We start from the raw sequence: 25,429 nt of genomic DNA on the forward strand, positions 1-25,429 counted from the left end.
AAATTTGTATGAACATGAACATATATTATCATGGGAGACCCTGGTTGATCCAGCAAACATGGAATCGATTAAAACATTTGCTATATAATAAATTAGATGTGGAAAGAGCATGGTTTAGCAGGCAGGGTTTACTTCTGCTACTTCTAAAATCTTTGCATTACATGTATATAATTCACATGGTGAAGATTTGTTTCCCAACATTACTTAGATACACTTTATGATAATTAGCTTAATATAAAGCAACCTAATGCTCTGGTCTAGGCTGAATTTTGTGGATATTTTTACACAACCAAACTTACCAAAACTCCACACATATTCTTCACTTGAAGCTGATTGTAAATGATACCTGCCATGAAATACATAAAAGGATAAAATTACAAATATGTACATTTTTGTGTTACTTACATAATTAGTGACTCTCAGGAATAAACAGGGTATACAAAGCTTTGTCACAAAATATCTATATACACAGCGCTGTACAGATCTGTCCTCTCCTCCTGTATCATTGTCTTTATTAGTCTGTCATTTGCAATCCCTATTTAATGTACTGCGCTGTGTAATATGTTGGCGCTATATAAATCCTGTTTATTAATAATAATAATAATAATAATAATAATACAAATACCTAACTGTAAAATGAACATGTATTTGTACTTTATTGAAATCCGTCCCAGCTTTCACATATTATAGTCTAAACTTTGTGTCACTCTATATTCTGCCTTACAATCAGCTTCAGATCTGCAGACTATTCCACTTGTACTATTAGACAGCAATCCTAACATGTGATTATGTCCTGTAGCGGGAAACATATCCAGGCATTTGTCACAGTGAAGCCTGAATAAAAGCCTCGGGATGTTTTCATCATATGTGTAATCTCCTGCTTTTCTTTTATTAATTTTAGAGACAATGCTGAATTAAAGCATCTGTGCTTACAAAATTAACCTAAAAAGTATGAAAAAAGTGCTTTTCATGTCTATTTTGTACAACGTAATTAGTTGATTGCTACTGAATCTGTTAGTGGATCCTGTTTCCCAAAATCCATAAATTATATTACACCTATGCTACACAGCCATTTGACAAGGAAGCTGGTAAACCTACCAATATATATATATATATATATATATATATATATATATATATATATATATATATATATATATATATATATATATATATTATATATATATATATATATATTGGTCCTGAAAAGAAACACATGAAAACATGCAAAGAGCATAGAAACTCGATGATCATTGTGTATTTAACATGAATCAAACCCCCAGTACTAGGGCAAACATACAGCCACACTGGTTTAATACCAAGTGTCATCCCTAATGTATCCACTAGGTGGTGTTGTGTTTGTCTTCTTACACAAGCCTTAAAGCAGAACTAAAGCCTTTTTACACTCATCTGTCCCTGTTCTGTTGCCAGCGCTGCCATTTTTATCTATTTTGTGTTCAGTTTTGATCTTTTACGATCTTGATTGGAAGGTAAGTATGTTTTATCATACTGTCCCTTTCCCCAATAAAGCCCTGCTTGGCAGACCTAAACTCAAAGTAAACAAAACTCACTAGGAGGTAGTGCTAATTGACAAAAGACACTGCAACTTCTCTGTTCTCAAAAAAAAAAAAAAAAACCCTGGGTCCTAATGGCTTTTTGCTTTAGGTCTACGTGTAGTGGTGCCACATACGGGGCCAGCTGCTGGGGACTCCTGTGCAAGCGCTCTGCATTCTGACCATGTTGAAACAAAAAAAAAGTCTTAAAATCTATTAAAGACATTGAACTGTCATAACACTATGTGGCCAGCCTTTTTTAGAGGAGGTTTGCAATAGCATTCACTTTAAATGAATAAAAAGTAACATGTTTTTTTTTTTTTTTTTTTTTTTTAAATGCCCTACCCCAACCAAAAAAGGTAATAACTGGTACTTCCAGGTATGGAAGAGCATGTAACTCTCACCCTGAGCTGGTGTTTGGCCCTAAACATGCAACAATACATTGACCATAAGAGGTATTGAGATGAAAACATTCAGTAGCATCATTCAAGCACATATTCACTTTATTAGTCTTTTTTATATATAATCTGCTTCAGTTTCTGTAGATAAAAACAATTACATTATTTGGTGGGTGAGGAGGCCACACACATGGTGTCAGAGAGTCTCAAATCTTCATATCAAATGCTCTTCATCAAAAGTTAAATGTTTATGTGAAGGTCCACATTATAATTCTTCATTTTAATTTCATGGAGTTCCACTTTTGCACGTAAATATTTCCTGATCATAAAGTAAATATTGCATTTTTTATTAACAACAATTTGTGATATATATTAAACAAGTTATTTACTTTAAAGAAGGTTCTATACAAACAGATCTCTTGATTATATATTAGTGCCAGCCCTTTTCTATCAAATTCAAATATATAATGGAAATTTGCATAATCAGAAAGACCCAGCAAAGAATACCAAACTGCAGTGGGAGGTATATGAAGGAACCTTTGGGTACCTATGCTGAGTATTATTACATTTTCTTTTAAGGTTTTACAGGCAGCCATCTATTTTACAGACAAAACATATGATGGAAGAATGGTCATAATTTACCTGAACTGACACACAATGCTATAGTCTCACATTTCCTGCAAAACGTCCTGGAGCTTCCTTGTAATATAGGGTCCCTAATAGTCAGAGTGTAGGAACATCTCAGCCCCTCACCCAAATTCTACAGTGTGCACAGACACATGAGATTTAGGAGTAGAGGGTGTGTTCCTTTGCTGTGTCTTTCATAATATCAGTATTTGCACTGAAGTATTGGGATTAGGGGTGCACTGCAGTGACAGATATGAAATTAAATTCATCCAGGTTAGCCATAAATGTTTCTTGCATAATTAAACTCTATTCAAACTTGTGGAAGATAAATGGTATATGCTTTACAGCCAGGTATCTGCCATGTATAAATAATAATGTGATTACTATTGCTAGTCTTGTTTATTGCTAATTAGTGTTTATAGAGGTGTTAGGCTCCAGGTTTGAAGATTACAAAGCGGCTGTTATTTAAATTTATAGTTAAAATATTTCTCAAAGCAATTGAATATCATTCTTTAGTTTGTTTTTTAGAATGGGTGGACAGCCTTTAGATTAGGAAGTAATGAATTTGAAAACATTTAGTCTTTGGCTTAAATAGAAGCAGGACTTCACTTCATCAGGACGTAATTTTTTCACTGAATTTTAGATATATTTGGATGTTTCTTTTACTTTTATATTTGATTTTTTGACTGCTGCTGAACTTGAGATGTTGTTATCCTTTATTCTTCAGGCTCTTTTTAGGGATTATATCTTCATCTCAATTAGTGTCAACAGAAGCAGACCTACAAAATAACTTTATTAGCTGACCCTTAGTTTCGTAAGTTTGATTTCGTAAAAATAATTTTATGTTTACATGTATCAATCAGTTATAAATAATATATGTGTAAATCATTTTATGTATACAGTTAAAGCAACTTAGTTACTCATGAAGCATAACACATTAAAGTAGAATAAACTAAAATATGCAAAATGAAGTTTAATTTTTAACAAAATTAGAAGAAAATCTTCTGTATGTTTCTGGCTCCTTTACCATGGAACCAATGTATACTGCTGCTACACATAAAAACCATGGTTCCCCCTATCATTCCACACCGCAGTGCATAATGTCAAGGCCCAGGGGTCAGTCACCAGGCCTAAGAGATATTTAACAGCTTTCATTTCCAAACAAATTGCATAAGAATCTAAGATCTCAAACTGATCTCAGATGAAAGCCAAATTAACCTGTTGTAGTCACATATCTATACAATAAAAAGTATATCTATACCCCAAACTTTTTTCAACTGCAGATAGAATAGATAACGTTTAGAACCCTTCTAGGGCTTTACTATTATATGGGGCTTCATTAGAGACATTTCACTCTCATCCTTAGCTAATGGTAACACAACAACCTTTTTAAAAATCCTGAAAACACCATAAAGGAAGTGAATGAATCTCTCTAATAGAGCCTCCTACAATAGGTAAATGCTTTCTTACAAGGTATAATATACCAAGACATTGCTAACAGTGATAGTCAATATATTTTGACTATTTTGTCTTTCTTTAAATCATTAACAAAATAACTGGAGAAAAAATATGTCTGGACTCCAAACATTGAGCCTGTATATTTATTAAGACATAGAAGCAGTAATAAAAATACATTATTTATATGTAATTTATACATATTTATTTAGAAAGCACTGCAATGTGCCGTAGAGAAAAAAAAAACACAACAGCTCTTTCTGGCAAACAAAGCATAAAAACTTCATGATTTTTGGAAAGCCTGATCATGTAGCCTGTCAAATCACGTCTGGCTTTCCTCTAATTATGCCACTCATGAAGCTCTTTTTGTTAGTTTCAGCACTGGTCATCATTGGTACTGTTTGCACCAGCAGTCTTCTGTATGTAGACTGTACCAAATATGCATTGAGAGTTAACTTTAGAATAGTTCTTTTGGATTCGTCAAACAAAGTTCCAGAGACGAAGGGGCTTCGGAATAAAGGCAGAGGGCCCTGATATCAACTTAAGTAAAATAAAAGAAGGAACAAGAGACTTCTGCAGACTATCGATTTTCCTCTCAAGCAGTCCTTTTTGGCCAAAATAAAATATGTTTGTGACAACCAGGGGTGATAATCATGAAAACAAGCAACTGACTTCCACCATGTTCAAATGTTATCATAAGAATTTCACTGCAGAATGTTTTTAAAAGAGTAGTAAATCACTAACTGAATTTCTTTTAAACATTCTTCTATACGTTGTTAGCTATTTTTTAAACGCGGTAATAATTTCTTCTTTAGAAATGTGCCTAAACATAGTCATTCAGAGTTATTCCTGATGATGGCTATTCTTTCAGTTGGACCATTTTTGTTTTGGTTCTGTACTTGGGCCCATTTTACTGATGGGAAAGTAATTATCAACATTAAAAACCCTACAGCTCTTCTTACCGTTCATTACTATTATGCTGCTTTAACCGTTATTAACAATCATTTCCGTTTATTACTATTCTGGAACTCATCCCTTTAATAACAATATTATTACTGCTTACTAATATTGAACAACTTTCCCATGTATTAACAAACAAACTACTACTTACTGTTATTAAGCTACTTTCCTCTTTTAATACCATGCCTATTAAAAGTATGAGTGTTTATTAATATTGAGCTACTTTCCCCTTTATTAACAAACCAATATTCTTTAACAATATTTTGCCACTTTACTTTATTAACAATCTTATCACTGTTTGGTAATATTGAGGTTCTTTGCCTTTTTAACAATCCTAATTCTGTTTAAAAGTAAAGATCTACATTACCCTTTATTAACAACTTTAATTCTCACTATAATTATCAAGCTACATTGCACTTTATTAACAATCCTATTACTGTTTTTTGAGCCACATTACCCTTTATTACCAATCCTAATCCTGTTTATTAACTTTGAGCTACTTTCACCTTAAACATTCCTATTATTGTAATTTACTATTAAAGAGGTTTCTCTTAATTAACTTTTTTACTACTGTTTATTAAAGCTGACCATCCCTGAAAATGGAAGGTCTGCTTTGCTTTTAGTCAGTCGTTATCCAAACAAATAAAGGTACAAATATTGTTATAATAAAAATGTTACAAAAAATACAACTCAGCTTGGTTCCAGCTTTTAATGCTGCCTCCTGGGATAGCTAAACACTCTAAATTGTGCATGAATATGCCCGATGCCCATTGCAGGAGTGAACACTTGTGGGATTCCAAGTGCCAGGCTAGCAGGAAACTGGACCTTCCTTTTACATATAAAAGTGGACCTAGCACTAAGAAATTTTGTAAGTTGCAAATGCAGACCTGGTTCTAATACTGCTTATCTGGTTAGTTTTCTGAACCTTGCCTTTGATCCTTTCTGAATCACAAACATGAATAAGTATGCAGCTCAGGGGTTCAGCTAATTGTCACACAGTATCTGCAAACTTGTTTAAGGTGGGTCACTAAAATACAGATACCCAAAGATCAGTTTCACGTCCAGGCGATTAGCATTTTTTAGAATAGGTTTAGCAATAGCTGCTTCCTTAAGATATGAAAAATAGATCCTCTTTAACCTTTTTGAAGTACATAGGACCCTTCAACTTTGTGTATCTATATAAATGCCCCTTTAAACTGCCTGGAGTCAGCACCACAATGATTAATCCTACAGAATAATTTCTTTGTTAAATAGCCCTGTACATTTCAAACTTTAAACAGAGCCATAAAAATTGGCCTCGTTAGATCCCTATTCTAATCCTAGTAGTAAAAGCAAAACAGAGAAAGCTTTTAAAAAGCTAATTTTTGGCTCCCTCCCATTTACCTCTATGTGATCGCTGACACAAAGGGCCTGGTTTATTAAAGATCTCCTGGACTAGAGAAGATACACTTTTATTAGTGAACCCGGTTGATTCAGGAAACCTGGGATGTATATGATCCAGGATTTAGAAATTTTGCTACAAATAGCAAATAACTTTTATGAAATGCAATCCAGGGTTACCCAAGTTTAAGTGCATCTTCTCCAGCCTTGGGAAGCTTTAATAAATCATGCCAAGAGTGTTTATGTCCCTGGCTGAGTGATGTGGACATTTCTTATTGGCTGTCCAATTATGGAGGGTCCTATCAGGATCAGGTGACTGCAGCTTTCATTAGTGTGATAGGGTTGTCAGGAAATGGGTAATGTGGACACATCTGCAAGGGCTTTGTATTTTTTAAGTGGACAGTACAATGTTAAAAAAATGTCAAAGAAAATAAAACATAAAATCCATTTGTCGATCTAAAATAATAGATCTGTGCAAGAATGAAGAAGGATTAGCACTTGGGGAATTAATGGTGTACTGTAATTAGGTGAAATGTATGCATGGAGGCACTGCTTGACACAAACCTGTAATTTTAAAAAATATAATTACTTTATGATATGTAACAAATGTCTGTTACATTTTCTTACATATTGTACTGTAAATTTAGTAATAAAAAATAGGTAAAGCAGACCATATCTTAAGCTTGGATAGAATAGGGAAAAATTAGAACCTAAAGGTTTTATTACAGTCAGACGTTCCATTGGAGAGATGAAACTAAAACAAAAAGAATTGCAAATATACTTTGAATATTGGTTAGTTAATCTTCAAAACAAATGTAAAGCTTAAGTACCTTTGTCACCGTACTCATCACTGTCCAGTTTTTGCTAGTTCTTGTAGACAGCGCTGCATCAATCTTCCCAATTGTCTTCCACAAACTTGTTTCAATACACTAGAGATTTGAGATCAGAGCCCTGGTGTGGCCTGGATCTCAGCAATTAACGTGTCTACATCCACATGAACAGGTAAATAGGCTCATTTGCTGAATTGTATCTTGTTTTTAGAAAGTTCTAAATGATTGCAGACAGGATACTTTGTTGTCAGAGGATTTATTACCGTAGGTAGAGTTTGCAGACTGGTGAAAGTTCCATAAATCCAGATTATAGATGTAGTTTGTAGAAATGCCAACCAAACTATTTATGTTGGTTGAGGATTAGTCGAATTTTGCAACGTAAATGAGTTGAATGTCAGCAGAAATTGTGGATTGTCTGGAACTGATGATTTGTTCCATGCCAACTCTTTGGGGTTTGTTTATAAAGCAGTGAATCTGACATTTATTGAAACATTGCCTGCTGGATAACCTGCCACGTCCACGTGTTTCAATGGCTGTAACTGATTCTTCATCAGTTTCAGAGAATGTAAGATTGTAAGAATGTAAGACAAAAAAGAATAAGACATGGCATATTTAGCTTACAGTGCTCAGTGGTGTCCCCTGTTCGAGCTGAAATATACACAAGTATTTTTGGAAAAAGTAGTAAGTAATAGCACTGTTTGCCAAAAATTGGCAAGGTATAGGGAAATAATTAGGAAGTGAAAATCTAAAACATAATGAGCCACACGTAACATGTAAAATTGAACTAATAGATTTATTAGACACATGCTCATTAATGGACTGCAAAAAGGAAAAAAATAGGAAAAAAAAAATAGGAAAACAAAATCATGACAGAAAAACATATACAGTAATTTTTACATTGTTCTGAACATTCCATGGCTTGAAATGTACTGTAGCAAAAGGGTTAGCATAATAGCTGGATAACTTGTATTAGGAAACAGCAGCTTCTTTATTTCTCTCATGATCCCAATCAATACTAATTAACAAGAATGCAGTCCCATGCACATTTGCTTCCCCAGCAAACAGTTTATGCCCCATCTCACATCCAACACATAGCAATAAATGTAATAAATGATAATTGTATATTATAAGAACACAGAGTCTTCCAGCAGATGGTGCAGCCGAAACACAATATATAATAGCTGAAAGCTGAATAGCTGAAGTGTGGGTCTTATCCAAATCACCCTAATCGCTACACCGAATCTGGTTAGGAAGGCTTATTAGTCCTATTAAGTGTCAAGTCGTACTAATTAGGCTGTGTTATCCATTAAGCAGGTTGGTTTTGTAGCTTATCTTATTTCTGAACTAGAAACCCTTTAAGAACAAGAGGATTTAATTTTTTTATTGAAGTGTTTCTAAAACACTCCTCAATAACACAGTAAATACAAGATTGAACCAAATGTACTCCTAAAGCATGATATAAGTTTATGATCTGGTTAAGGTTATTTTTTTTTATGGAACTTATTTGTAATAGGTTCACACTATCCTACAGTTACACACTATCTCCCGTATCTGCAAAGCAATGATGTCCTAATAAAGTCCTAAATAAAGTCCTAATGAGGTGACTGCTCAACACAAGAGGGACTGAACCTGTTGCTGATCCTGAATTCTATGAGATATGAAAATATCTTACAACTAGATAGTGAGCATTTACCAAATACAATCATATACTCCTAAGCATAAAGTGTATGTCAATACATAACCAATTGTCATGGGTTATCCCTTTACAGATCCTGCAAATATGGAAAAGAAATGCCAAAAATGAACTGAGCTCCTCAGTACGATTGTAGGCTGACAACACTCAGAATGTTTGTGAATTGGCATGGAATCACTCCTGACCAGTTGTCTTTTTTAAAACTGTTGAAAGCCTCCCAATCTCCTCACCTTTACAACATAGAAACAAATTATTCTGTAGTCAAAAAGAAGTACTAAGCAGGGTACTAAGATAACACAGGAGGTGTAACCAGAATTTCTGACCATAGCAGGTATTATTATTTAACTTATTGCACTGATATAACACATACTTTTTTATTGGTAAGGGGATGTTTTTTCTCAACTAAAAAAATATAGTCATGGGAACAATAAGGCACATTCTTCTTCAATTCTAAGGCTTTACATATCAGGACATAATAAAAAAAATGATCTGATCCTTCCTTCCAAAATTATTTAAGGTTAACCTCGGGAGTAAAACAACACACATAACAGATTCCACCATGTCATTATTTGTAGGCCAATTATCAAGACGTGCGAAAAGCAAAGTACACCTCATGATTTATTAGCTTGTAGAACCACTTTTAGTAGCCATAACTACATGCACTTGTTTTCTGTATGACTTTATCTCGCATAATTGTGGAGAAATGATGGCTCAATCTTCTTTACAACATTAATCGCAGTTTTTCATGCGTAGTCGTTTATGCATAACCCATGCTAGAATTTCGATCACTTTAAGGTCTGGATTTTGACTGGGCCACTGCAACTTTGATACTTTAGCAGCAAATCCGGTGTAGTTTTGTTGGTGTGTTTGGGTTCTTTGTCATGTTTGCATGAACCAGTTTTGGTCAAGCTATGGTTAAGGAACAGATGGCCTCACATTTGAATTTAGAATACTTTGGTATACAGAGGAGTTCTTTGCTGACTCAATGACTGCAAGGTGCCAGGTCCTAGCACTACCTCCCACTACCTATGTATCATCTTTCAGAAATACATGATAAAGTGTAGTATATCAAGTGTTGATGTTCATCTAACGTATTTGCCCAATTGTAAGACCTGCTGAAGACCAGATGATTTTTTTTATGATATGCAAAACCTTGAAATTGAAAGATGGTGTTTTTTTTTTCTGTATGTATATGATCTTCCCAGGAGCAAGATTTTTCACATGTATACCTTTTCACGCTCTCTCGATAGTCTCAATCAGCAGAGTCTGTGCTAGTAGATAAGCACAAAATGATTCCCTACGCCTGTCCCCCTCCTTTCTGTATTTGGTAGTTGTTCCCCTTTTACCAACCACATGAATAAACATTCCTTTTAAACAGAGGTGGGAGCTGTGGCTGGGATGGCTGTGCACATGTTTGGCCCATCCTCAAGCTACAGGAAAAAGTAAAGATTGAGGTGCCCACTTTAGGAATCCAGTAGTTTGTTCCGGAGATGAATCAAAGCACACTTTAATAGTCCTCCTAATTCAGAGGAGTATAGGAGATAAAACGGGTAGTTAAGATTGGGGTTTCCAAAGTTCAATTTTGCTTTGAACATTACAATTTCAACTGTCATGGAAATATACTTTGCTAATAACTCAGGGAAACATTTTTGATGTTCTACAATAAGTACAAAGGTTATGGTATCTATTGCTAAAGATTTCCAGAATATTGATTCAACATTGCTTTGATGTACTTGTACAATAAAAATTGTTAATTTTAATTTTACTGTATCATTAGTTTTATGACTTCCACAAAATGTAACAATGTTAATATGGGAAACCCAAATAAATGTCATATAAACCTGATCAATGTTTAGGATTTATTAAGTTGCAATTGTTCCTTCATCTATATTAGACAATGATCCATTTAAGTATATTAATATATAAGGAATAAATTAAAAAATAAAAATTACCAAACATATATAAAAATTTAATATAGGCATATTGCTTACGTGCTTTAAAATGCAGGTTAGTAGATCTTCAATTTTCTCAATGTAGCAGGGTGGATGACAGCTCTGAGGCTGTATTTGACGTGCTTTTTGTGCTGTTTTTGTAAGAGTAGCAAGTTCTAATGTGAATTTTGGATAAAGGCAAACTAGTTTAAAAATGTTATATTTGTAGAACCTGTATCCTTTCTTACTAGAAGCAGAATCACCATCACCATTTTCCTTTCAGTGCCCCAAGATCCCAGAAACATAACCAAAATAGTACTTGACTCCCACATCACCATGAAGAACAGTACAGAAAAATCAGGTTTTCTGGTTGATGGAGTTTACCAACTCAGAGGCTCTTAAAGCATTACTCCTGGACTAAATCTTACTCTTCTGTTAATCAAATTGGCATGTGAACCAGTGGTTCACAACTAGGCCTCATTTAAATCTGTCAAATACAGGCTGCCTAATGTTCTGCTTGTTAGATAACTCTTGGAATAACTATTTCAGATGTCTTTTACTTTCTGTACGTGGTTGACTTGGCATTCTACATATTGTATGCCTTCTTTTTTGTGAAACTACTGCATAGCTCACTTGTTAGGATCTTGGTATGGTTTGTATGTTTACTTGCACTTTTTCTTGTACCTGTACAACAAATGTATTTCTATGTTGTATGGAAATAGTTGAAATGGAAATTATTCATACCACTGAATGTAATATTTTTAAAGCAAGCAGTGTATTTGGTTTTTAACTGGTATCTTTCTTTTGCACTCCGTGTAATTCAAAGCACAGTCAGAGATTAAGGAATGTAAGAGAGCACAGTGAACATAAGTTGAGGTTATGCCAGGAGGCTCCTTCCATTGTTTTCATGGATGTGAAGGTACATTTCTCCATATATGGCAGCATTGTTCCATAGTCAAACACTTTTTGATTAAAGTGTATAACCATTTGCAGTTAAAGCATACATTGGGGAAAGATTCTTGGGAAGCCCTTTTGCACTGGCCCGTCTCCCCCCTTCCCAAATTTTCCCATAAATTGGCCTCCTCTGTTTTTTCTCTACAGAGCAAACGATAGTGGCAACATGGAAAAGGCACTCCCTAATTTCAAGTCGAGTTACTGAGATTATGGTTTTGGAAAGAATGACTACTATATTACGTGACCCTGTCACTTTTTTGTAAAGTTTTGGTCTCCTTGGTTGCAAAACCATAGCTCCCCAGGCATTGACCAAAGATTTTGTATTTGTAGATTCACATTGAAGATACTATACTTTTGTGGGAGTTTCTTACACTAATGAGACCAAGGGTTTACTTCTTAGTACAATTTTCTTCCTTACCTGAATTTTCATGGTCAGTTTCACATATGACACCGATAAGATAAGTGTCTGTTTACTCCTTCAACCTAAATCCAAGTTTATATGACTTATGGCTTCTCCTTTTGTTGCCCATTGAGAAAAAGGGCAATACTTGTTATTGTAATTTAATTGCAGCAGAAAAAAATAGGTCTCGTGTGACAAAGGGATGTGCTGTGTGGAAATGCTGTGGAAATGTCTTGCCTAGATGGACAAAAATATAAATCTTTAGGCCAGGAACGAAGTTCATCTGTATATTTGGCTGTCTGCATGGAGTTCAACTTCAGAGGCTAATTCCCCTAATACATATATTTAACTTTGAAAACTCCACACAGTTCCACACATTCTGCTTACATAATTGTTTTTATACAATTATAGAACTGGCTCCCTGGATGCAATGTCCAGGTCAACTAGAAAAGGCCCCTGGTAAGCAAAGCATTCTGTCTATAAGCTTCAACACTAGAAGACCTACTTCTTAGTAGGACCTATCTTACCCTGCACCATATGCTATGTGATTTGTGGTCAACTTCCTATCACAAGGTAGCTGTGGACTAACCACCAGCAAATAGGATAAAAACCAAAGGTTTTAAAAGAACTATATTAGAGATGGTTATTTCCCAGTGTCTTTCCCAGGCCTTAATATTTTAGCAAGTTCTTGTGATTGATCGAGCTTGTAGGTGTGAAATTGTGTAGTTTATAATAAATTCTGATGATTGTAGTGTGATTTCTGATGGATCAAAAGTGGAAACTGACTAAATATTTCCATGTGCATGGCCAGGTCTAGGTATATCCAATATAGATATATATAAAAAGAATTGCATACTTCCCACACTTGTTAGCAGATTTGCTCTCTTGTGGGGATTTAACCAATTGTTCAGGTTTACAATCTTTTCTAACATTACTAGAAATCAGCCTGAATCTGCTTTAGTCCTCCAACTCTAGAACTGGAAACAAATGAACACAGTGTAATAAATCACTACACATCGAACAAACTAATAAAACAATTGAGAATTATTAGCCAACAGATCCAGTGCTCTCTTCTCATATACTTCCTGCCCCACACCTTTCTGATTCCTAGCAAATAGTAGCAAGGCAGACAAGAATGAGCACAGTGTGGTTGATGCAAAATCCAACATGGCGATATGTCTGACTGACGTCAGAAAACTTTGGCTACGTACCGTACACATGGAGATGTTAGAGTGAGCCTTACTGTAATGTAATCATGTAAGAAGCTTTTCTTTATTAACTTTAGAATAATCATCTTAGAAGTCTCAGCTTCATGCTTCAATATGATCATGGGATTCTGATGTGACCTCTAATATTCTTTTAGCTTATAACACGAGGACTGGATAAAGAGGAATCATTTCTATAAATAGATGTATATTTGAAACCAGCATCATTGTCACTGTAGTGAAGTGATACTCAAAAAATGTTTAACAACCATGAAAGCTCATCATGGAATACTTACCAAATGTTACATTTTTCAGTACTCCGACCGCTAGTGTGATGATGTAAGTTGGAGAATAACTGTATATATTCATGTTACTTGTGCATCATACAAAATAAAAAGCTACAATGTCACCATTAAACTACCAGTAAATAGATGCCGCAAGCTCTCCACACTTCCTTGCTCTTACATGTCTATTAAGCAGGTTTAAACAAACGCTAATTAAAACTGTGCTGGATACGCAGCGGCAAACATACTGAAGCTTTTATCCGTTATTGACCCAAAGTCGTCTTAATAGAGGATTAAACAAATCACCACATGTCCACTCTGCCCTATATCTACAGCTCTGACTCCGTGCTGTCTGTTTCTATGAACACATATTCCAATATACACATAAAAGAACCTTGTGAACTGTAATTCAACACAAAGAAGAGATGTGACCTAAGCTAATGCAGCAGAAACATTACGTACATCAGCTGGTGTTAAATTCAAAAACTGTGTGTTACAAATGAAGCAAACCTGTACAAAACTTATAAAATATTCAATGGTTCGGGAAAACTGCTATCCTTTAATCCCACATAATACAGCTATATTTTAATTAAATGAAACTACCAGAAGGCAATTATGAAGATAAGTAATATATCTGCTAGCTGCAGTGAAACAGTTCCCAGAGACACATTCACAAGTCTTTACACGTGAACTCTGTTCTCTTAATAAAAAATCTAATATCTACCACAGCCTTAGAGCAGAACACATTATCACAAGATGATTTCTGCTGCTCACCTGTCCTCCAGTCCTGCAGATACCCATGCAATGGAGCGAAAAAAACCCATCGCGATAATAGCTACAATAAAACACAGCCGATTCCTTTCCATTGAAGAAAAGCAGATCTTGTCAGATCACGTACATTTGTTAATCTGTGGTAGCAGAATGAAAGAAGTGACCTTCCTATCACGTGTGACAACACACACACCAATAGGAGGCAGTGTGTGACAGGAGTATGACATAAAACTTCTAATCCTCATTAGTGCCACCCCCACACTTCTTCACAGCTACACCGAATTCACTTAGCACTTTTCAGTCGCACTTCTGTTCTGCCATCATCACTGTGTTCATCTTTATTTATCTTTACAGATTTCATTAATCTTTTCGGAGAAAAGAAACTTGGCTATCCTAAAAAATCCTAACTGGTATGTTTCATGTCTTGCCTAGGTTGGCTATACATTTTACCAGGATATTGCAAGTCAACAAACACAAACCAAGTGCACCAGATATTGTTATTATTACACAGTATTTATATAGTGACGACACACAAACATGGGGAGAACCTGCAAACTCCATGCAGACAGCGTCCAGGCCGAAATTCAAAGCACTGCAAAGGCCAAAGTGCTAACCACTGAGCCACCATGCTGCCCCATAGGTGCATTTAAAATATGTATTTACCACAAACACATTCTGTTTCATCTTCTAAGAAGATTTTATGTACATTTTAAAAAATTGTAACTTTAACATACAACGACCCTGAAACTGCTGATTGGTGCCACCATCATGGATGGCTGCCACTCTGATTGTACTCTATAGCAGTGTTTTTCAACCTTTTTTGAGCCACGGCACATTTTTTACATTTGCGGCACACCACAAATCAAAAATGTTACAAAATGACACTCTATAGCTAATTCCCTTGTCTGGAGACAAGGAGAACATGACATGGAGAAGTATTGCATTACTCTGCCAGTCACTACAGCACAGACACTGGAAATTATAAATTTTCCCATGGTACACCTGACGATCCCCCATGGCACACTAGTGTGCCGCTACACAGTGGTTGAAAATCACTGCTCTATAGTATTCCTCTTCCCCCAAGCTTTACAGCTTCATAGGGGTTATGTAGGTAAGTAAATTGCAAATGAGTTGGGTCAGAAGATAGTAATTAGACAAAGAAAGAACAGAAACACAGAAAGACAAAGAAGAAAGAAACCTTGTGCTAGGTAATTGCCTTTTGATGTGGTCAAATTTCCTAGCAAGTTCAAAGGCAGATTGCAAGTAAATAAAGTAATTTATGGAAATAAAAGCCCCCTAACTTTTTAAAGCCTGCACTTTTATGTTAATAACAGTATATCTTTAAAGTGCAGAACACATTGGGGTCCATTTATAAAGCAGTAAGTCTGTGTAAGTTTACATTATTCAATAGTTACAACCAGGCTATTGTTTAACACTATTGTCACAATAAGGGAACTAAAAGTGAAATACAACAATTCCCAGTTGGTGATAACCATAATTTGATACTAATTACATGAAAAAGCAGTAATCAAGTACTATTCAGATTTATTGTAAGGAACAATCAATAACAATGAGGAAGAAAGTCAGATCCAACCACAGTAGAACCACAGATAGCAATGAAATAGGTCTGTTTAGTAGTGTGGGAAAAATATAAAAATGTCAGATTGTTATTCCTCTGTCCTCTTTGGGGATGTCTCTTGGCTTAGGAAAAGATGATGAATGTTGAATCCCTTCAACACAAAAAGACATAGAAACCCGATTCTTCCCTACTTTATCCAGAAAAAGAGAGAACTCCCTTATGTTAATAAATCTCAAAAGAAATGTCAGTTTAAATCAGCTAAATCCAGTCCAGGTGCAAAAATTGGATCTCCAAAATCCTATATTTTGCTTTTAGAAAGCAGCAAAAACCGAAGTAGAAAAGCCTGTCCCCTGCCAGTATTAGGACTGGAGTTTTCCAAACATCGGGGGAGAATGAACTTTGCAGATTGCAGAGATGTTAAACAGAAAAAACACTGTTTCCCCACAAAGTCTCCTAAATAAATTAAAAAAAAGTGTTAGCTGATTTAAACTGAACATAGTGATATTGTCTGCTGTCCATCTAAAAAACAAAAAGCAAAGCAAAGGGCTGTGTGAGGATAACTGTTTTCGTTTTGCCATTTTTTGGGGCTTATTAAAAACAGAGTTTCCTCATTGCCGGCCTGCCATTTGAAGCTAATTTTCACAGTTGAAAGAACTAAAATTGAATGGATGAAAGTGGACTAGGCTCATTTAGGCTAGGGAAAAAAATGCCAATCTCACCCATACAGTGAGATCGACAATCTTTTTTCCCTATCTACATCACCCAATCTGGCATCTGCACAGTTCATGATCAGGTGACGTACAAAGAAGGTAAAACACTAAAGATGGCGATGCCTGGCCCTTTGTCCACGCCTGACCGAAGGAGGGTACCGGGACGACACAGGACTGTATTGAAGAAACCACCTGATGGATTGACAGATCTGTGTGCTTTTTTTTAATTTTTCATTTAGTTCTAGTTTAATAACACTGAAATTATGAAATTGAGTAGTTCATTAAGAACAAATTATGTCACAATGGTCAATGGAAACCAAGATTTCAAAAATTTCACTGAAATCAAAGACAAAATTTTAAATCACAGAATGACCAAACTTGTGTGTTCTTAAACCGTACCTAAACTCAACATTTTTACTACGTCACCCGATCTCGCACCAGCACAGTGAATGATCGGATGATGAAGAAAGAAGACCGAAGAAGACAGAAACGAAGATGGCAGCAGAATGAAGAGAATTCCAGGACGATGCGGGACTGGATCGTAGGAAGGACCAGCACCATCGAGGGATGTTAGATTAAAGGTAAGTGTAATTTGTTTGTTTTTATTTTAGTTAAACTCTAAGTATTGTGTGTGATCCCCATGTGCCTGCATACACCCCATCAACTTCTGGGAACTGCTTCTGATGAGACAGCGGATGGGGCACTAGAAGATCTCCTCCAAGATCTGAATCAGATCATCAGTGTGATCTCAGACAGGTTACATAGTGAAATCAGTTGACTGATTCATGTCCCAGAGAGTCTCTCTTGGCTTCAGGTTTGAGAATGGCATCAATACCTTCCTCATTCAGAAACTGCCTACACAGGGGTGGGTTGTTATTGCTGACCTCCCCTGAGGATATTATTCACCTGAACAGCATCACAACATTTCGAGTTACTAACCTAGAAAGGGTGTGTAGACTTTTGTCTTCACCTTTATTTCACTTTGTTCTTCCAGGTGAAAAATAACCAAAGCCAGGTAACTAGCATTTGTGAACGAAGTCCATCAATGCACCAGTCTTATCACTGGGTACCTCCATCTTCTTCCTTCCTCTCTTGTAAATGATCTTCTTGCCAATCTTGATTGGCCGGATTGAGATGAGAACTCCTGTGCAGGTGCATGGAAGTTCCTTCATTACAGGCAAGTGCAGGTGAAGCCGGGATTTCCAGGTACTCTGGCAACCAAATTTGGGCTTCACATGCATAAAACAACTTTTTGAGTTTCTTTCAGAGATCAGGCAGGTAGGAGGAAGGGACACCACCTGTCCCTTTCTGCAATAATTTTTCCTGATTGAATTTCTAAATGTGAAACTTTAATTCAACTATAAGAGATCTATGTAGTAGATTTAGGTGTGTATATTTTTCTTCACAAGTAAAGAAAATGCTCATTCCTGTGGAATAAATTGGAGGGGTAGTCAAGATATACAACTTGTCCAAACATATTAAAGCAGGAGGGTTAGGCAGGAAGTATAAGTGTACTTTATACAATAAAAAACAAATTAGCAATGAAAGGGTCTAAATTTGTCTTCTTAAGAAAACCTCTACACTGTCATTCTTGTGACTTGCATTAAACAAAAGTTTCAACCCAGAGCTCCCTTTCATATCTTCGAAGAGCGTTAATAATCACCGCATTAAAGCAGGTGGTGGGTTTCCCTAAAATGCATGTTTACAAAATAATACATGGTGTATTGCAGCGGTCACCAACTCGTGGTCCAAGGACTTTTGAAAGAAAATTTTGGTAGTCCACAGAAAACCCACCCTTACCATTACACATACAATTACCCTTACACAATCCCCTTCCCTGGCACACCCACCTACATTCCGCTTACCCATTCACTTCTCCATTCCCCTCCTCTTTTTCTTCTCATTCATTATCATCTTTTTTCCATCCCTCTATTCATTCTTCAATTCCACACCCTCTTCATCAATACCATCATACTAGCTCTTCCATATTAAATCCTCACACATCCTTCTGGGCAGGACAGTGGCTCAGTGGTTAGCACTCCGGACTTTGCAGTACTATGTCCCAGGTTCAAATCTCGGCCATAGGTCCCAGGTTCAAATCTCGGCCAAGACAACTATCTGTATAGTGTTTCAGGTCGTTTGCGTGGCTTTCCTCCCACATTCCAAAAACATGCAGTTAGGATGTCTTCCTCCCAAAATTGACCTTAGACTGGAATAAAAACATGTGACTATGGTAGGGACATTAGATTGTTAGCTCGAGGGACAGTTAGTGACATGACTAAGGACTTTGTATTTTAAATAAATACTGTGTAATAATAATCCTGCATTTCTTATCCTGAAGCACATTCATTTAAGAACCCCCCAGTGATTATGTCTCCTGTATGGACAACTTTTGTTGTATCCCCAGACCTGCACTATTCTCACCCCAGGATGTTAAGCAAGCAGGTCTGAGCCTGCGATGGGAGATGCGGGTTCTTGCATCACGTCACTCTGGGGGACGTTTCTTCCCCTTTTAGTAACATATAGCTCAGCAATCATGCGCGGTCCACATTCTGGATCTGGTGCATGCACATTCACTTCTGCTAAATGATGTATTTAGTCGTCCATGAGGTACGAAAGGCTGCAACCACTGCTGTATTACAACATGATAAAACACAACACACATTAACATGCATTTCATTGGAAAATACATAACAGTGAATCCCGGCTGAATGGCCCATTCACAGTTTTCTGTTCCTGTAAATGGTGTTAATCCACATGTAATGTGTGTTAAGGTTCTCCAGCACACAAGTTGTGTTAGTGTGAATGCACAGGAATCAGAGAAGCTTTGCAGATGCGTTGGGTTGGCATTCCAAATAAACCTCAATGCATTAATGTGTCTACCCAACATAAACATAGGCCTTGGTACCTTTAACATATAATACTGTTGTCAGGGTAGCACATACGGATAGCCTGCTCACCACGTAGCTTCCAATGGAGTTTACAGGCTGGGCATAGGGATTTAACACAAGAGAGAGAACTGCACTGAGACCTCCCCGTCCACACAACTAACTGAGGACAACTAATGTACAGCGCTGCGTAACATGTTGGCGTTATATAAATCCTGTTTATTAATAATAATAATAACTCTCAGCTCCACATGCAGCACAAACACGCAAACATACCATGGAGCCCGCACAGTGGGCGGTGTCTCTATTAGGCCCCCAGGGACACAAAGCATGTCGGGATCTGTAGTTCCTTAAATGACCAGAGCAACTAAATGCCAGCGCCGCTCTAATCTAACTGCGGTAATTTAACAAATTAAGCACCCGATTTATATCTATATAGTGTTATATTCTCGGGAGTCCCAATATTTTCTTTCCAGTTTTATCCAGAAGGGACTAGCTGCGGTAGAAGCTGGTTTCTCTAAATCAGGCATGGAGTAAGGCAGTCTGGGCGGGGTCCTAGCAGTGGCTGTGTGTCTCGGTGGTTTCTGGGAGTCGGTCTTTCCGCAGTCGGCCCTGGGACAGACAAGATGGGTGAGTGAGGCTGTGTGGAGAAGGGAAGGTTCTAGGTTATGGGGACAGCCTCTGACGGAGCAGGAGGAAGCTCATTAGTCTCCCTTACAGCCAGCTTACACAGCCTGGCGCTACTTCAGCTGGGAATGGTGCGGGCGGCGACGTGAATGTAAAGCACGAGGCTGCTCTGTGGAAAGGCATGGCGCCATGACAGGCCCAGCTATTCTGCCGCGGCTTTCTTCACATTGTGCGGCCTCCTTATGGCTACTGATGGCCGCCCTGGTGCTTCTGCACTACCCAATGTGGGTATAACTGAGATCCGGAGTATACAATGTGCCCTGACCGTGTAGGGCCGATCAATCGAGGCAACAACCCGGGGCTGTGAGATCTCCATTCACCATGGGGGCAGCTATTATATTTCCTTATTATATTTCCAATATACTAAATGCATTTATAGTACATGTGTCTGCAACGTGCAGCTAAAAATAAAAAACAATCTAATGATGTTTAATGTGAAGGCAATCTGAGGCCAAAGCTTTAATTTAATAATATTGGATGGTGGGGAACTCAGCTTGGAATGTGGTCTGTGCCTGCCGGGGGTTGGGGTGCTCCCCCTCCGAATGTCTGCTGACCACCTGAAGGAAATAATGGGAAATACAAGTTTAGTTGTCACTGGGTAAAAAAGGACAAATCTTCTATTATGGACACAGTGACTTTTAGCAGTGTACACTTGTTCTTGGCACTTGCAAAATGTCTGAGATTAAAACAAGCTTATTATTTTCATAGTTGCTTTTGGTTTGCAGTATTAGATATCTACAAACTTGTGCAAATGTTGATGTGAAGTAGCTTAGGACTGGTTGTTGTTGGCAGACTTTGTATTGTCCTCAGAGGTGGATGTAAAATATCTGATAATTAAGTTTATCATGTGTAGAATTGCTAATTTAATCCTATTGGAAGCTTGTTATCTATAGAAATGGTTGTTGATCTTTCTTTGCACCTGTAGCATGGAATAATGAGCAGACTTTATGAAGGGGTGATCAGGATGTTCCCTGTTGCATCCTATTCATAGGACAATGTGTCAGATTGCTGATCTACACCATGGGGAACTGATGTACTAATGTTAGATGTCACCTGAGACTATTACATCTCAGACAACATTGTATCATCTGTATGGGGAGATGAACAATGACAGCTACTGGTCTGTACTGACAAATCTAGGCCCATGCTGGATACAGATGAGCAGAATCTACTTAGTTCAGGAAACTTTTTAGTGTGTGTAAAATTCAATGGGTTAAGGTAGCATATTTTTATTACATAGTAAGTAAACCCAACAAAATACACTTAGCTTCAATCCCACAGAGCAGTCGATCTGTCAGGAGGTTTCTTCCATTGGGTCCCGCATCATCCCGCTATCTGTCTTGGGGCCAGGCACCCCCATCTTCTCCTGTGTTTTCTTCCTACATCACCCGACGCAGGTGCAAGATTGGGTGACGTAGATTGGGGTAAATTGCCAGTCTCACTGAGCATATGTCATGGGAAGGGTCAGGACTTCTTTTAGCAGCCTGTACTTGGTTGAAGAAGTTTACCCGTTGCTTCCTGTCCAAAAGGCATATAGTAAATGTCACCCAGAAAGTTGTCCCTGAAACAGGTGTTGACTATTGCAAAGATGACCACAAAAATGTTAGATTTTCCCTCCTTTTGTTTTTGGTACAGCAGTCATCAGGGCAAATAAAGGAGATGAATTGCCCCATAGACTTGAATCAGTGCATTGCACCCACAGACAGTTACAGGTGGTCAGACTTGGTCTGTACAATGTTGGAGGTCTAATGCCAACACTGTACAGCCATAATACTTGTTTTTTCAGTTTTTTTGTATCTGGATCTTATTTACAAATATTTAATTTTCACAATACAGGCAAGTGCCGTGGTCTTCGTACAGCAAGAAAGCTCCGTAACCACCGACGTGAGCAGAAATGGCACGACAAGCAGTACAAGAAGGCCAACTTGGGTACCGCTCTGAAGGCTAACCCTTTTGGAGGTGCTTCCCATGCTAAGGGAATTGTCCTGGAAAAAGTGTAAGTTAATTTTCTTTGATAAGGAGTTACAAATCTGAATGGTTAACTGTAGATTTGCTCACTTTGGGAACCAATGGTTCTACTACCAACTTCATATTGGCTGAATATTCTGTCCATTGGCTGCAAAGATTTATCTTTTTCTTTATAACCTGTAATGGAGGAAGTGAACTTATTAACCTGTATGAAGACCATGTCTGTATTTGAGTCTATAAAGAGGAGCTGTGCAATTTGATGCACCAAGTGACGGGTCAGTGGGTGGTCTGAGGTTTTTAGTAAATGATGTACACAGGAAGGGAAGTGAGCTATCAGACTTTAAGTATTAATACACAATATAATATTGCATTGTTTATTTTGGCATAATCTAGTGTGAGGTATTAGGGCATTTTACTGTGTTTGATTGGCAAAATAAAACATTTAGATAAACTTGCACATTTCTTGGAACACTTAGGGTCTGCACCTCCACCTTTGGAGTAACATCATAACATAAAGTGACCAAAGATTCTTCCTCAGAATTGTCTTCTTTCCCTAACTTCATATTAGTGAGCTTTGTACATCTTGGGTCATAAAGGCAATATTTTAGTCTTGGCTAATCAGTCTTAAAAAACATAATTTTCAATAAATGTCTAAACATTCTTTCACGTTTTCCTTTCTTGCCTAGTGAAATATTTGACTGGACAGTGAGAAGAGGAAAGCTTTTGCAGAACCCTGCAAAATTAGAAATTAGCTTTAATCCTTTTCCACTAGTACATAACTTTACACACAAGATTCAGATAATCTGTGATTGTTGCCAAAATTAAACTTGATTATCTTTCTATATTCCTTTTAAAATAAACAAATATTACTTTTTGCAGTGGCGTTGAGGCTAAGCAGCCAAACTCTGCCATCAGGAAGTGCGTCAGAGTGCAGTTGATCAAGAACGGCAAGAAAATCACAGCTTTCGTACCAAACGACGGTTGTCTGAACTTCATTGAGGTAAATATAAATTAGATGTCGGATGTACCAAAGCTTTGTGGGTGCATTGATTAAAAGATTTGATAAACGGATTGCATCGGGCGCTGCCATTTTCCTTCTATTATTCCGCTTTATTTGGTCATTTGATTGGCCATGCTAAGATGACATTACTATACGCTATCCTGGCACACGAATGGGAATGCCGAGTTTCTCTGGCAACTAAAGCCGACGCTTCTCAGCTTTTAGCCTGAAACACCTGGTAGTAAGTTGCATTATTGCAGATGGGACTTTGCTGGTTGCTTTAAAGGGCAATGTTTATAAAAATTAATATATTGATTTTAAGTAGACATCAACAAGTGCCTACAAACACAATAGTTATGCTTGTGTTAGTTGAGCCTATGGTGGTGCTTTTATATCTTGTGCAGCAACTAATTCAAAGCTGCCAAAAGCACAGAAGAGAGCTGGGCACCTTGGTGATGGTTTTTTGATACATGGATTAAGGTACATTTAACTTGACAATTCTTGATATTAGTTCATTCCAGTGTGTATGATGATATAAAAGTAGACTTTTTAGAATGGATAATGGCATTTATATATAAGATAAAAAAAATAACTTTTAGATGGGGGGGGGGGGGTTAACATAGACTTCACTCTTCTTGTCACCTGCCTGATTAGGTTTCCTATCACTTTCATGTAAACTGCATGAGTCATGGCCAGTGTGGGGGAAATTTTCTCCATTGGATGATTTCTATTCTGTCCCTTTGTTACTACAAAAATAAATTTGATTTACCCTCACTTATTAGGACTAAACCTGACAGATAGTGAAACATTCTGTTCTAGTTCTTCACTATGTTTTTAGCTGTAGTTGATAAGCAGAATTTTTAGTCTGCACAGATAGTTAACAATAAGACTGTAAAGTGTTTACATTGCACATATTGTTTGGACTCACAAAATTCTAAGCACAGGTTTTGGTTTTCCTCTGGTTTTGGAAAACTTGCATTTAAAACTCCTTACCTTTTTCATTTTAGGAAAACGATGAAGTGTTGGTTGCTGGATTTGGTCGTGCTGGTCATGCCGTTGGTGACATTCCTGGTGTGCGATTCAAGGTTGTCAAAGTAGCTAATGTTTCCCTGTTGGCCTTGTACAAAGGCAAGAAGGAGAGACCAAGATCATAAATATTTTCATGTAGGTCAAAGTTTAATAAATCCAGTTCACAAATTATATTGTCTGCAAGTCCTTTCTCCTTTAAAACTGCATAACATTCCTGGTCATCTGTAGTGTACAGGCTACAAAAGTTGAATACAGAAAGGGTTGATCAGCTTCATTTTGGAATGTCTAGGAATGCCATCTGTGTCTAAGAAGTTCTCTGAAAAATAAGTCATTTGGTTTGGAGTTCCTTTGGTGCCTTCAGTCTTTCAGCGCAAGAAGCACTGCTAAGGAAGAAAGAATCAACAACTAGCACAGATAGAAAAAGCAGCAAAAAGTGGAAGTGTTTTAATCATGGGAGATTTCAACTACCCTGACATTGACTAGAGTAATGGCACTACAGGAACAGCGAAAGGGAGGACATTCTTGAATTTTATACAAGATAATTTTATGGTACAGTTTAAAGAAGCCCCAACTAGAAATGATACCCTGCTGGACCCAGTTCTTTCTGACAATGCAGAGCTTATAACAAATGTGCATATAAAAGAGAATCTGGGTAGCAGTGACCATAATATGATTTCATTTAATATAGGTTGTAAACAGGAAAGAAAAAAACATTTTGAGAGCTGGGAGACAATATTATCCTCAAAGAACAGTCTGTTCTACAAAAGCACACTGAAAAATATATTCCAATGGGTAAAAAGTTTGAGGTTAAAATTAAAACCTATGTGGCTCACAGCTGATGGTAAAAAAAGCCATAAGGAACATGAAAAGGGCATTCCAAAAAAGGAAGGATCACCTTCATAGTTTGAAAACTATGAAGAATATAACAAAATCTGTAAAAAGGAGATACAATGTACAAAACTTAAAAGTGAAAGACATTGCAAACGAAATAAAGGCAAACCTCCAAAAAAATGTTTAAATTATTAATAGCAAAAAGATCAGATCTGAGCATGTAGGCCCCTTAAAGGATGTTTCTGGGTTGGTAACTGGGGATAAAGAAAAGGCAGATTTTCTAAACACTTTTTTAG

At 37.0% G+C, this 25,429-nt stretch overlaps 3 protein-coding genes across 11 annotated transcripts in view; 1 reads left to right on the forward strand and 2 right to left on the reverse strand.

Annotated features, from left to right (window-relative positions):
• Positions 1–19,996, reverse strand: part of LOC140334086 (V-type proton ATPase subunit S1-like protein) — a 30,961-nt gene extending 10,965 nt beyond the window's left edge. The window contains exons 1-4 of one of the 9 annotated variants that reach the window (XM_072416194.1): positions 14,445–19,801; positions 7,204–7,748; positions 2,113–2,270; positions 300–346 (exon numbers count right to left, since the gene is read on the reverse strand). In XM_072416194.1, the coding sequence (XP_072272295.1) occupies positions 300–346; positions 2,113–2,114 (49 nt within the window). In that variant the 5' untranslated portion in view covers positions 2,115–2,270; positions 7,204–7,748; positions 14,445–19,801. Of the gene's footprint in view, positions 1–299; positions 347–2,112; positions 2,271–3,244; positions 3,551–7,203; positions 7,749–14,444; positions 19,802–19,894 lie in introns of those variants that run through there. The other 8 variants (XM_072416193.1, XM_072416196.1, XM_072416197.1 and 5 more) reach the window with 8 other exon arrangements.
• Positions 19,997–20,113: 117 nt separating this feature from the next.
• On the forward strand, positions 20,114–24,473 carry RPS23 (ribosomal protein S23). Its single transcript, XM_072416203.1, has 4 exons — positions 20,114–20,248; positions 22,142–22,301; positions 23,153–23,273; positions 24,281–24,473. The coding sequence occupies exons 1-4, from the start codon at positions 20,245–20,247 to the stop codon at positions 24,425–24,427; spliced, it is 432 nt and encodes a 143-aa protein (XP_072272304.1). The 5' UTR covers positions 20,114–20,244; the 3' UTR covers positions 24,428–24,473.
• ATG10 (autophagy related 10) overlaps positions 24,294–25,429 on the reverse strand; it is a 75,386-nt gene continuing 74,250 nt past the window's right edge. The window contains exon 8 of the mRNA XM_072416202.1: positions 24,294–24,685. The gene's annotated coding sequence lies outside the window, so the exon portion shown is untranslated. The remainder of the gene's footprint in view (positions 24,686–25,429) is intronic.

Source organism: Pyxicephalus adspersus, chromosome 6 (assembly GCF_032062135.1).
Source record: "Pyxicephalus adspersus chromosome 6, UCB_Pads_2.0, whole genome shotgun sequence".
Taxonomy (NCBI): domain Eukaryota; kingdom Metazoa; phylum Chordata; class Amphibia; order Anura; family Pyxicephalidae; genus Pyxicephalus; species Pyxicephalus adspersus.